Source organism: Aedes aegypti, chromosome 2 (assembly GCF_002204515.2).
Source record: "Aedes aegypti strain LVP_AGWG chromosome 2, AaegL5.0 Primary Assembly, whole genome shotgun sequence".
Taxonomy (NCBI): domain Eukaryota; kingdom Metazoa; phylum Arthropoda; class Insecta; order Diptera; family Culicidae; genus Aedes; species Aedes aegypti.
In genome coordinates, this window is record NC_035108.1 from 17,373,213 (window position 1) to 17,387,547 (window position 14,335).

General features: G+C 42.3%; 1 protein-coding gene across 3 annotated transcripts in view; it reads left to right on the forward strand.

Annotated features, from left to right (window-relative positions):
- Positions 1-14,335, forward strand: part of LOC5571774 (AT-rich interactive domain-containing protein 4B) — a 69,111-nt gene that overhangs the window by 19,958 nt on the left and 34,818 nt on the right. For 2 of the 3 annotated variants that reach the window (XM_021840052.1, XM_001659857.2), the window contains exon 4: positions 11,239-11,965. In XM_021840052.1, coding sequence (XP_021695744.1) covers positions 11,239-11,965 — 727 coding nt within the window. The remainder of the gene's footprint in view (positions 1-11,238; positions 11,966-14,335) is intronic. The other variant, XM_021840053.1, reaches the window with a different exon arrangement.

A 14,335-nucleotide genomic window follows, 5' to 3' on the forward strand; every position in this document is an offset into this window, starting at 1 on the left:
AATTGTGGTCAAGCCACGAAGAAAACACAAGTGAGATAGCGAATGATGAAAAAGTGAGAAGCTGTGCGTGTGAGCAGCAATCGAATTTAAAAACAACTGAATGTCGGAGTCCGAGACGCCGCGAGTGGTGGTTCCAAAACCACGAAGAGATATTTTGAGTGCTTTGTCGGATGATATCGATGGGAATCAGATTCCTACGATTGCCCAGCAGAAAATCGCGAAGCAAGCTGCCGAAGAAAGAAGAGTTATGGAGCAAAAAGTGGAATTATTGATCGATCGGCGAAGTGCACTGATCGCAAAGCTGCTACGCATCAACGAAAGTGCGCAGCAGGAAGATGTTAACATTCACCTTCTCCGGTTGCATTTGGATACGTTGCGTAGGTGTTCAGATGAAAATGAGAAAATATTTTCCGAATTGTCCGTGATCATTCCGAAGGAGAATCGTGAAGAGCATCATCAGGAATATGTGAAGGTGGAAAGAATGCACGATCAGTTGTACGTGGTGTTGCAAACGAAGATAGCAAGGCTTGGTGAAGTGGATTCAAAGTCATCTAATGCAGTAGCGCCAATTGTCCCTCAGCCGGTTTATATTCAAGCTCCAGCTCCACAACTACATGCCCCGTTCCCTCGGTTCAATGGGGATCCTGTGAATTGGTACAGCTTCAAAAGCCTATTCCAAAGCATAATGAGTAAGTACCCACAGGAAACTCCTGCAATGAAAATTTTGCATCTGAGGAATTCACTGGACGGTGATGCAAAAGATAAAATTGATCAGGAGGTCATCAATAGTAATGACTACAGCCTAGCCTGGAACATACTGGAAAACGCCTACGAAGATAAGCGTTTGATTATGGATACGCATATTGATGCAATCCTTGACATCCCCAAGGTAACCAAGGAAAACCGAGGTAAGTCGATCACTAAACTTGTTGATATTTGCATCAAACACACGGAAGCTCTAAGCGGCCATGGATACAAAGTCGAGGGATTGGCTGAGCTGATTCTCGTCAACGTTTTGTATAAGAAGTTGGATAGGGAGACCCAAGAGCAGTGGGAATTAGCATTAGGATCAGGAGACTTACCAGAGTTTAGTGACTTCATGGATTTCCTTAGGGAACGGGGACGGGTATTGGTGCGGACTAGTCACCCTCAACACCAAGGGCCTCAGCAAGCAGTAGGCCAGTCCAAGCAACGGCCAACTTTCAGTCAGCGGCCAACTGCGCAAAATGTCTCCAAGTCTTTCGTCCAGACTACGAAGGAAATATGTCCTTGTTGTAAGGCCGATCATTCCATCTACCGTTGTCCCAAGTTTCAAAACCAATCCGCCTCTGATCGCAAGTCTGTAGTTGTCAAATCGAATTTGTGCTACAATTGCTTGAAGGGAAATCATCGAGTCAGCGATTGTCCTTCAGAACACACCTGCAAGGTCCAAGGCTGTGGCCGCAAACATCATAGTTTATTGCACCCCAGCACAAATGCGGAAGGTCCAACGAATTCAGCGAAGAATGCAGAATCGAAGGAAGCTCAACATTCAACGCCGAAGGAGCGGTCGCAGCTTGAAAGTGTCAGTGTTCCAGAGTCTTCGAGTGCAAATACGTTGTGCGGTCGTACAGTAGCAGTCAAGAAACACGTGTTGCTGTCTACAGCGGAAGTCTTTGTGGTGGGCAATGGAGGTTGTATCATCAAATCGCGGGCATTGTTAGATTCTGGATCTGACAGCCATATTATTACGGAAAGGTTGGCGAGTCAACTGAAGCTGAAGTTGGAAAGAGTCGATCTACCAATCAACGGATTAAACGATCTTCAAACTAATGTGAAACATCTGGTGTCTACCACGATACACTCTCGGTTTGGCACGGACCCACAGTATAAATTAGATTTTTTGGTGGTTCCTCGGGTCACGTCCAGCATACCCGCAGTCGAGGTGGATGTTTCATCCCTGTCCCTGCCATCCACTCTGCCATTAGCTGACCCTTCTTTTCACAATCCGGGAGACATCGATCTAATTCTCGGAAACGAAATATTTTTCGACCTCGTCAAGGCAGGTCGAGTAAAACTAGGAAATAGCTCTGCGGTATTGGTAGAGACTGAGTTGGGATGGGTGGTAGGAGGTTCAGTCCATAATCGAAGCGTCAAACAACTTTCACGTGTGTGTCATTTCAATCACTTTGAGGAGGAACTCAATCACACACTATCGAAATTTTGGGAAGTCGAGTCCGTTCCATCAAATGGTCTGCTTACCAAATCGGAAATTGCTGTGGAACAACATTTCTGTCGGACATGTACGCGTGACGAGCAAGGTCGTTATCAAGTTCGACTCCCTTTCAACGATCTTAAGGATAAACTTGGTGACTCCTACGAGCTTGCCAAGCAACGTTTCGATAGACTGAAGGTTTCGTTGAACAAGAACCCGAACAAGCGCAAGCAGTATGAAGAGTTTATGGCCGAATATATAGAACTAGGACACATGAAGGAAGTGGATAATGTTGATGGACAAGGTTACTATATTCCACATCATGCTGTCTACAAGGCAACGAGTTCTACAACGAAGACCCGCGTTGTCTTTGACGCGTCAGCGAAATCAACAACCGGTATCTCCCTTAATGACACACTGTCAGTTGGTCCTACTGTACAGAGTGATTTGCTGACGATTATTTTGCGCTTCTGTACACACGAGGTGGTTCTTACGGCGGACATCCCCAAGATGTACCGTCAGATCCGAATGTGCCCGGAAGACTGTCGCTTCCAAAGGATTTTGTGGTGGAATGCCGATGGAGAAGAACGAACTTTCGAGCTTCAAACGGTGACATACGGTGTCGCAAGCTCACCCCATCACGCTACGCGAGCACTCATGCAATTGACAAAGGACGAAGGACAGGAGTACCCTTTGGCTGCGGCGGTTATAGAGGAAGACAGTTACATCGATGACTTCCTTACCGGAGGGGAGTCCGTCGAAGCAGTTGTCGACATCTATCAGCAACTATCAGCGTTATTAGCGAAAGGTGGATTTGGAGTACATAAGTTTTGCTCGAACAGTCCTAAAGTACTGAGTGCGATTCCGGAACACCTACGCGAGAAACAAGTCAGCTTCGAGGAGTCAGGAGTGAACAACATTATTAAAGCATTGGGACTCATTTGGAATCCAACGGATGACTATTTTGGGTTTCATGTGCAGCAACCGGAACACAGGATTTCGGTTACGAAGCGCGCCGTCTTGTCGGACATTGGCCGTTTGTTCGACCCACTCGGGTTCCTTGGCCCAATCGTCACCTTGGCCAAGTTACTCATGCAAGATATATGGCGTCTCGGTTTAGGCTGGGATGAGGTTCTTCCCGACGAGCTGCTGCAGAGCTGGAGGAGCTTCCAGGAACAACTAACGTCTGTCAATCAGATCCAGAAGCGACGACTGGTGATACCAGGAAACTCGACAAGAGTTGAATTACACGGTTACTCGGATGCATCGATGTGTGCATATGGAGCCGTACTGTACATCAGAAGCATTGCCAAGGACGGAACAGTAACTGTCAACCTTGTTGCCAGTAAATCACGGGTAGCACCACTAAAATCCTTAACGATCCCGAGATTGGAACTCTGCGGTGCCCGGCTACTCGTGGAGTTAACACAAAAGGTGATATCAGCATTGAATTTGCAGTTCGACGAGGTGAAATTTTGGTGTGACTCTCAGATTGTGTTATGCTGGCTTAAGAAGTCTCCGGCAGCGTTGAACGTGTTTGTAGCTAACCGTGTGGCAGCAATTTTGGAAACAACCGATGTCAAGCAGTGGAATTATGTTCGGTCAGAGAGCAATCCAGCCGACGTTATATCCAGAGGAGAGTATCCAGAGAATCTGTCGGAGAATAAGCTTTGGTGGAATGGGTCACCTTTGCTGTGGCAACCGTATGTTGAAGCTGCCGTACTCGACCCTTTGGATGAAACAGCGTTACCAGAACTGAAACAAGCAAAGTGTTTGACAACTTCTGTGGCACAACCTTATGTACTGTTGAACAGAATAAGCCACTACCGCAAGCTGCTCAGAGCATGGGTGTATGTGCGACGCTTTCTAACTGCAAGGTGCAATCGTCCACTAACCACACCGATTACGGCTGATGAAATGTTCGTTGCAGAGCACACAGTTCTACGGTTACTGCAGGAAGAAGTCTTCGGCGATCTTCTGCACATTCTTCAACAAACGCCCATCAAACGCCATAATCTCAGCAACCTTGCACCGTTTATGGCAGAGGACGGATTGATACGAGTTGGAGGGCGGCTTAAGTATTCCGCTATCCCATATGATGGAAAACATCAAGTGCTACTGCCCGAGAAACACCACGTAACAGTTATTCTCATCAGACGACTTCACGAAGATCATGCTCACGTTGGTCCTAATGGTCTGTTAGCTATCGTACGAGAACGCTATTGGCCATTGCGTGCAAAGGCAGTGATTAAGAAAATCGTATCATCGTGTCAACTTTGTGCCAAGCACCGTCCAATTCTCGGCAGTCAACTCATGGGTAATTTGCCAGAACCACGCGTCAATCCAGCGCCAGTCTTTTCTAAGGTAGGCGTTGACTATGCAGGACCATTCATGCTGAGAATGAGCCTCAGAAGTCCGAAGACATATAAGGCATATGTACTAGTTTTCATCTGTATGGCAGTTAAGGCAATTCACATGGAGCTGGTGTCAAGCTTAACAACTGAAAATTTCATCGCCGCTTTACACCGTTTTGCCAGCCGTCGTGGATTGCCCAGTTATGTGTTTTCGGACAACGGGACATCATTCGTGGGAGCCAACCACGAATTAGCAGCGTTACGAGACCTTTTCGAGGATGAACAACATCAACGGAAGTTGGCCGAGTTCTGTTCGGCCAAGGGCATACGTTGGCATTTCATACCCCCACGTAGCCCACACTTCGGGGGAGTGTGGGAAGCTGGCGTAAAATCTATGAAATTTCATTTCAAACGAGTCGTCGGCGAAACACGTTTAACATATGAGGAGATGATCACGTTTTTGGCACAAACTGAAGGCATATTGAACTCTCGCCCACTGTGCCCATTGTCAGATGATCCGAATGATACTGCTATATTATCACCATCGCATTTCCTCATTGGCCGGTCAGCGGTGGCTCTTCCGGAGCCCTCATACACCGACGAGAAGGTAGGAAGACTCAGTAGATACCAACACCTTCAGCAGATGATGCAGCATTTTTGGGGAAGATGGTCCTCCGAGTATCTTCACCACCTACAGACCAGGCAGAAGTGGCATACCGGAGGCATCAAAATTTACGAGATCGGTGCTCTGGTGTTGTTACTTGACGAAAATCTACCACCTCAACAGTGGCGACGCGGTCGCATCATTGCGGTTCATCCAGGTAGAGATGGTGTAGTACGAGTAGTCACCGTGAAGACTGTATCAGGCGAATTCAAACGATCGGTGACAAAAATTGCAGTGCTGCCTTCGGTTGAGTCTGACGATTCAACGGGGGGAGAATGAATGATTTGATTTGTTTTTGAACACCTGAAGATAATATTAAAATAAATCACTGTTATTAGTATCAACATTTGCCTCAGTGTAGTAAGGTAAAATAATCTTGGCACCACTGTATCGAGAAAAAGTCAGTTAATAAAAAAGCATTGTTCACGACGGTCACGTTTCATTTTCGGTCCGAAGTAAAAACTCCATTCCTCCGCGTTTTGAGCTATCGTTGAGCAGACATGCACTGATATGCACCATCTGAAAAACACACTTGTTGTACACAGTACAAGCGTGGTATTATTTTCAGTGGCCATTTGCGACTGTTCTAGAGTACAAATGTGCAACTTCAAAGCAAGACCAAGTAGCAGATTTTTAATACACGCAACCTTCCGAGTAAGTTCATTTTTGGGATTTCCATAACATAAAATGCAATTCTGGTTAACAAGGGGGTCTAAATGAGGAAATTCACTCATACTTGGTCCTGAAATCTTCACAGTGATATTTAAACACGTTTTTGACTTTTAGGCTCGATTCTCTTAATTGTCGGTTCTTAAACATGAGACAATTATGCACTCACTGGAAGTTAAGTGTTGCAATACTGGTTTGCTTTCGAATGGCTGTAACAATAGTTGAAATGGCATTTATTGCAAAATTTTGCGCCTAAGATCATTCTCATCATTGAAAACTAGAAAACATGTTTAGAGAACAACACAGATGGACGACTTAACGGTATTACGTATTGTATGTAACGTATTGTAATCTTGTTTAATCATTTTTTACTATGCGTGTTAAAATAGTAAAGTTTAGTTAAATCTACAAGTCGACTTTTATATTAAAACTACCAAATTCAAATTCACAAGCCTGCCAAGACCCAATCCCGGGTTGCGCTACTGTGTGCTGGAATTGTTGAAGAAACATGAAGAATAATTTTCGAATTGAGTATCAGTGAAAATTGTTGAAAATTTTGCTTCTGAAATTTCAAATTTCATTAATTTCATTATGTGTCTTTTTTCACAAGAATACCGTTACAATATCCGATTGTACATCTGTGGGATTTTCTGTAATATCTTAAGAATAATTTTCCGGAATCAATGGAAAAAAATGTTATAATCATTACTTCTTTTTTCTTCTAACTGGATAATGTGTGAAATTTAACGTTTAATTTTGATGACAGTAAAAAAATCTTGATGATTTTTCTTAATTGTAGAGGCGCTTGCAAATGGCTACAATGAGTATCCATATATTTTCCAACATCACTTTCCAGCTGTCGCAAGGATGCGGTCAGAATAATTCTAGACTGTTGAAAAAGCGTCAATCTGGTCGAGATTCTTAGAGATAATTTCCAAATGTCTATATAGGACAAATGTGTGGAAGCCACACAATTTTCAACAATGTCCAAAGAATTTAGAACCTGGCTCTTCTTTTATTCGTTCTTAGAATTCCTCAATGAACATTTTTCAATGTCTACATCAATACCCATTCTCAACATTTTAACCAAATTGGGTCCTAAAGCCCTGTCCCAATTTTAGTGCCAAACGCTTAAGTTTAGGCCAAAAACACATGTTTACTCAATTTTCTAATGTTTTCCGTTGGTTTAGGCCCAAAATTTTTTTTTTTAGGTTTTGTCACATCCTTTGGCTTAAACTCAAATTTTGGGTGTATTTTGTTTTCCGTGTCCCTTACGAAATGTCAGATAGGAACAACCCCAGTGGTCGAACTAAAACCCCTGTGGTGTTTTTGTCGACTAAGCGAACGTCAAACATGATCAAAAGTTTCAAGGTTCATATATGGACCAAATTTTTAAATTAAAGTTTAAACATGATATAGCCATTATTTGAGCGGGGAAAATTGCTAAAGTAATTACAATATCATGCTTTTTCGTGTTATTAAATAAAAACAAGATTTCATTACAAATTTTAGGACCCAATTGCCATCTAGAGTTGTGAACAAAGTTTCTCTATGTTTTCCTCAACAACTGTTATTGAAATGCCGACAGAAATACCTAAAAGAAATCACTCACCAGTAATTCATTTGTTTTTTGAATTAACTAATCAATAATTACGAGATAATTTGAAAATATTTTCAGTCTCATCAGACCGCCACATATAATTCGATTGATATTAAAAAATACATGCACAAAAGCAACAAAAGCTGTGGGATCACACAGTATAGTTAATTATCTTAACATTTGATGCTCTTATTACACTTACTGACTGTCGATTACCATCGTATTCCATCAATTAATTATGTAGCTATAATATATACAGCTTATCTGCTTTATAATACTTGTTTTATGAGCTATACGTTAAACAATAACTTTTCAATATGCGAGTTCTACTCATTAGTACGTTCCACATTACGTTTATTAGCTCGCAATGATCACCACCATTTTCATATTGACTTATTTTCACTTTGTTTTAACTCAAAATGTTTGGTTTCAGTACTTAATAATCAATTGATAATAGTTTGCTGGGCAGTGTTTTGGAAAGCCCAAGCAAGACGTTTCGTTTTCGGGACGCCGGGAGTTTGGTTTTCGTTTCGCGTGTTGTGCTGGGCAGTGTTTTGGAAAGCCCAAACAAGACGCTTTGATTTCGGGACGCCGGGAGTTGGTTTTTGTTTCGCGGGTTTTGCTGGGCAGTGTTTTGGAAAGCCCAAGCAAGACGTTTCGTTTTCGGGACGCCGGGAGTTTGGTTTTGGTTTCGCGTGTTGTGCTGGGCAGTGTTTTGGAAAGCCCAAACAAGACACTTTGATTTCGGGACGCCGGGAGTTTGGTTTTCGTTTCGCGGGTTTTGCTGGGCAGTGTTTTGGAAAGCCCAAGCAAGACGTTTCGTTTTCGGGACGCCGGAAGTTTGGTTTTCGTTTCGCGTGTTGTGCTGGGCAGTGTTTTGGAAAGCCCAAACAAGACGCTTTGATTTCGGGACGCCGGGAGTTTGGTTTTCGTTTCGCGGGTTTTGCTGGGCAGTGTTTTGGAAAGCCCAAACAAGACGCTTCGTTTTCGGAACGCCGGGAGTTTGGTTTTCGGTTCGCGGGTTTTGGTGGGCAGTGTTTTGGAAAGCCCAACGAAGACGTTTCGTTTTCGGGACGCTGGGAGTTTGGTTTTCGGTTCGCGTGTGTTGGGAAGCCCAAGCAAGACGGTTCGTTTTCGAGGTGCCGAGAAGTTTTGCTGTTCACGCTGTGTGAGTGCGAGTGTTCAGTCGAGGATGGATTACCAACTGGTGAGCTCGTTTCATGCTTATGATAACACATTTTTTCATGTAAACGTTATTTTTTTGTAATATTTAATCAAACTTTGTATGGTTCGTCACTACAAGTGTCGGCATTATGCCTGTTTTATACAATTATAGTAAACATAGAAACTTTTTGACATTACTTAAAATATTTTTTGAATTGTTCGGCATTATGAATGTCGACGTTTATTTTGAAACTTCTACCAAAAAACTTTTCTTCTTGAGGCATAAATGTTCAGTAATACTTTTATGTAATTTTCAAACAAACTATGTATGGTTCTTCACTACAAGTGTCGGCATTATTCCTGTTTCATATAATTTAAAACATACGCATATATATATATATATTTTTTTTCGCCATTAATAAAAACTTATTTTGAATGGTTCGACATTATAGATGTTGACGTTTATTTCAAATCTTCTACCAAAAACTTTTTGAGACAAAACTAAAACCTAGCTTTAAGTATAAACCGTATTTTTCCTCCTTATCCATGGATCGCATCACCGACCAAAGGTGACTCCCAGATCTTTTCCTTTTCCACTAATAAACACCCTTCCCGTGGTGATTGTGGAGATGCAGAGGTATTCTCGGTCTCTAGAAGCAACAATCATTACACCTTAACATTCCTTCCCCATCCCAACTGACTGTAAGGACTTGGCCGGCGCCGTTATTGATCAATAATATTAGAGCTGCTAAAATTGCACTCCGAGAGTAAGCGGAATCTCCCATCCCTTATTCATTTGGATCGCAGTGCAATTATTACCAGCTCCGATCAATCACGGAGTAGCAACCATTGACATGTACAGTCAGTCTATGCTATGCTATGCTATGCTAGTACTTAATAATCAATTGATAATATTTTTTTAAGTGTTGCCAAAATTGGGAAGAAAATGTTGCCAAAAACGGGTGTTGCCAAAATCGGGGGTAGACAAAAGCGGGTGTTGCCAAAATCGGGAAGGCACTGTATAGGGAAATCGTGAAAATTCATCTAGAGTTTTCCGGGAAAATAGGCCACTATATTTTTTTTGAAATTTTCTTTTGGTCATGTATCCACGAGCTCAACCTCTGGTGAAAATTTCATACAAATCGGAGAACCTCCGGCCCAAATTGTCCGATAATAAAAAAAAATCCCCTAAATAGTAAGAATTTATTATTTAACAGTGCATTGAAAATATGATTTTTTTTTTCTGAGACATAGTTTATTTTCCGTGTAGCCAACGTAAAAATATCTTCGGAATAACACCTGGATTTTTTCGGCGATAGGTTGATAGGTTGCAGGGATTGGGTGCGACTCAAATCTCTTTCGGTGTTACACGCGCTGCTGCGAGATAGCACCCGAAAAAGACGTGCAGGAGTATTTTTCTCTGGACTGCACCCTGGCTGTGCTGACTCGCAATGTGCTTTGGGATGCATAGTATCGAGTTGTATCATTTTCACTCTTTGCGTTTCGTACACGCGTAAAAAAATTCACTTGAATTCATTTCATTAATATGTGACTGTCAAAACTCTTAAACACGTTGAACATAATTCGTCACCACCTTATGTTTCTGACTTTACCAAATATGTCAAGATCCACAACAATAAGATTTTGCAAAGCACTTATTAAGCTTGTCCGCTTTCAAGGCATACTTTGTTGAAAATATTCTAGAGTGGATTTTGTGCTTTCACGAAAGAGACTGAAAGAGTAGAGATTGTGCTTTGCTTTGTCTCGCACAAAAACAAATTGTCTCCTGCGCCTTGCTTTGAGTTTACTCGCGAAGAATGGGAGACGCACAATCAATTTCTGAGTGGCACGCATGTTTTTGGCACTGCACTGAGTTTTCAGACATTCCCTGAGGTTGATACCTTAGAAGACACCCAGACGTTTGTAAGATACACGGAAAAAGAAATCTGGCGCATTTCTGGTCTGGCGGGCACTTAAGTTAATCCCCTAAAATGTTTTTACCGCACAGAATCGTGTCCGGTTCGCGTTGTGCATGTGCAAAAAGATAGGAAAAATATTCGTGTTCAGTCGAGGATGGATTGCAACCTGGTGAGCTCGATCGATGCTTATAATAACACATTTTTATCCTGGCAACGTTACGTTTATATAGTTTTCAAACTAACTATGGATGTTTCGTTGGCATGTGTCGGATGTGTCGGCATAAACCTTTATTCTTGTTTCATGTCTTACTTTTTTCGCTAATACTGAAAATAATCTTTCAACAGTTCGACATTATGAATGTTGAGGGTAACTTCCAGATCTTCCTCCCCCACTAATCAACATCCTTCCCGTGGTAATTGTGGAGATGCAGAGATTTTCGCGGTCGCTAGAAGCAACAATCATTACACACTAACATTCTTTCTCCATCCCGACTGACTGTTAGGATTTGGCCGGCGCAGTGATTGATCAATAATATGAAAGCTGTTAAAATGTGCACTTCGCACTTAAATTTTCAAAGTCCCATCCCTTGTTTCAAGCTGAGGCAGCATCCATTATTACATAACGCTGAAATTTGAAGTTTACTAATTAATAACGTATTTTCTCCTTGTTTTAGATACGACGAATGGGTTCGGAAGGAACGTGTAGCGGAGAATCTCACCAACAGTAAAACTAAAAAGGGTAAATCGGACAAAAGTAGCCACAACAACAAGAATGCTCCCCCGCCTCGGGACCGAAGTAATAGCTCAACCGGAGGACCACCTGGATCTTCGGCCGCTAACGCAGCAAATTCAACGTCTGGCCCTCCGTCAGCTACCCCCGCTACTGCGACGACCCCCAAAACATCCAAAAGAATCCGCAATAACTCAAAGGGAGACATCTCCGGCAATACTCCAACGTCGGCGGCAACTACGAGTTCCCCACGATCTACCACCCCGAGCACATCCGCAACACGAAACAAGTCCCCGGCATCGGCCGGAGGTGCTAGTGGCCATCGCCGTCCAGTGACGCGTGGTGGCCATCCACACACGTCCTCATCGAGGCGTCGCACCTCCAACAATACGGACATTTCGTCCCTGTCGTTGCAAACGGATGATAATACCAGCGATACCGATTCGGACGAGCCGATTAAAAAGTGCCCGGCCAATACCAACAGCAACAGCTCCTCGTCGACGGCGTCCTCCAATTCCTCATCGTCGTCTGCGTCCTCCAGCAGCAGCATTAGCTCCAGCAGCACGAAAGTAAGTACAACGGCCGAAGCGGGCTCGTCCTCGGACGCGGCGGCTATTTCGGACGAGTTTAGCAACGGAGCCTCCAAGGGTCGCGATTACGATCTGAACCAAGTAAATTTCGGGGTTTGTCGCCTCACTCCTCATTCTCTCTATCTCTCTATTTCTATCCTTCAACGCTCTGTTTCTATCACTCTACTATTGTTCTGTATTCCGTGTAGAAATCGGTCTCTTCGCCCTCGTCGCGAAGAGATTGCACACATTATTCGCTATCATGTAATAACATCTTTCTTTCTTCAGTTTGTTAGGGGAACGAACAGTGCTGTATGTGTGTTTGTGCTAGGAAAAGGGGGCCTTGTAGAAATATTGTTTCGTTTTTAGTTGTTTGCTTTAGTTGTGCTTCTTGTTTTAGTTTTCATGGGAAGACGATCTTCCTCGAGAGTCTAAAATTGTCCGCTCTTTCTTTCGTCGGTCTCCAGCTTCGTTTGTCTTGCATCCTCTGCTCAAACAGTCTACCAGCTCAACGTCTTTCATGAAACATTTGGAAATCTGCCAATCTTAAACCTTCTCATAGAAAAATCATCCGGAAATATTTTGTGAATCAACGGGATCAACATAAAAATTCTCCCAATTGTATGGGCTTAACAAATTGGGACATCTGTATATCATGAAGAGAATGTTTAATTACTATTTGACACATTACATACATTTTTTAGCTTTTCTTCTTTAGCACGTGAAATATGTTGGTAGTAGAGTTTACCACGACGAACCTGATATCTTGATTACAGTATTGGACAAAACAGTTGCAACGTTTTCGATTTTCCATACAAACTGATAAATTTAAGAGGAGTTTTTTTTCTGGAACACACATTTCTTCAGACATAGGATTTGAATTTCAACATCTATTTCCAAGTGAAACGGCAGGGATACATAAGGAAGCATCTTAACGAACCAACATTATCGAAATGTGGAAGCAGTGCTTCGATGAACACCTGAATTGTGCTGAGAGTGCAAGCAGGGTCAATACAACGGAAGAAATTTCTAACTCAGTACTGCGAACTATGGAAACCAAGCAGATCACACTCCTGAAAAGGCGTGGACGACTTTGTTGCGCTCTTTTATCTCTTTTGTGACCATTGATCAATTCTCAAAATTTGGACTGCTGCACTTCGAAATGAATTCACGAAAATTCGGATACCGGTGACCAATCTGGATATACGGCCGGAAAGTAGTGTACACATCCTATTCCACCAGTGATTTTCGATATAATTTCAATATATGTTGATTGCATTTATGTGAAAGTGAAAGGCTATAGTATGTATCAAGTCTTGCGAGCTCACGTGTAACTTTTTTGAACCACAATAATCACTTGGCCACTTGACATGTTCAGATAACGAGACCGGAAGTCTTAGCATGCGATCTCGGAGAACCAACACAAATCAAATGTTGATTTCCATACTTTGTCGAACAAAATCATATTTACTCCACGAAAGATTACCATCAGAAGCCATTCTGTTCATTGTAAATACAGGTGACCATTTAAGTCTAGTTTCAGGTCACTGTTTTTGATTCCAAACAAATCGGTTTTAATCATTACGAAACAACCATTATGCAAAACATTGAATTACACTGTTTCAGCAAATTGGATATTAATAAAGTTGAAACATTTTAAACGTATTGTCCTTGTGGGAATCTTTAATCCAGAAAGGGTTCTAATGAGAATCCCGAAGAAAGCTAATGAGAATCCTAAATAGCTTCTGATAAGATTGTAATGATAAGTTTTAGATGAACTCCCTTGAAGGTTTCTGATAAGAATATCTGGAAGGTTCCTGATTGAATCCTGAACAGTTTCTGGTGACAATACTGGAAGGTTTCTGATGAAAATCCTGGAAATATTTCATTGAGAATCTCTTTGAGACCCCCGGAAGAATTGTGATGAAAATCCTGATCTCAGATAAGATTTCTGCAATGTTTCTGACACCTAGAAAGTTTTTTTGTATTTTGTATTTGACTTCGTCTTCAATTTTAAAAATTGTACAGACTGTTTTTATTCTAATCTCCTTATCCTAGATTTAAAATGCGTCTTCGACATACCAAAGTCATGTAATCTGCTTACTTCATTGTATGCTCTTAAACAAGAACTGTAGCTACTGTGTTGTCCATAGTTAGTTCCATGGAATGGTACACTAATCGCGGGATAGCTGCGCAGGTTTCGTGATGGAACTTGAAAGTTTGTTTGTTCCAAAAGCTCTGGACAATCGGTGTTTCCCTCAAGAACGTCAAAAACGAACAATCGTTGGCTGTTTTTCCGTCGATCTGACAAAGTCTCCAGCCCAATAACCCTGCAACACGCTTGATAGTCCGGTAAATTTACAGGGTCATTCCACGGAAGTTGGCGCAAGGCGAATCGAATGAATTTCCGCTGAACTCGCTCTATGCGGATGATGTGCGTTGCTTGATAAGGAGCCCATATTGGTACTGCAT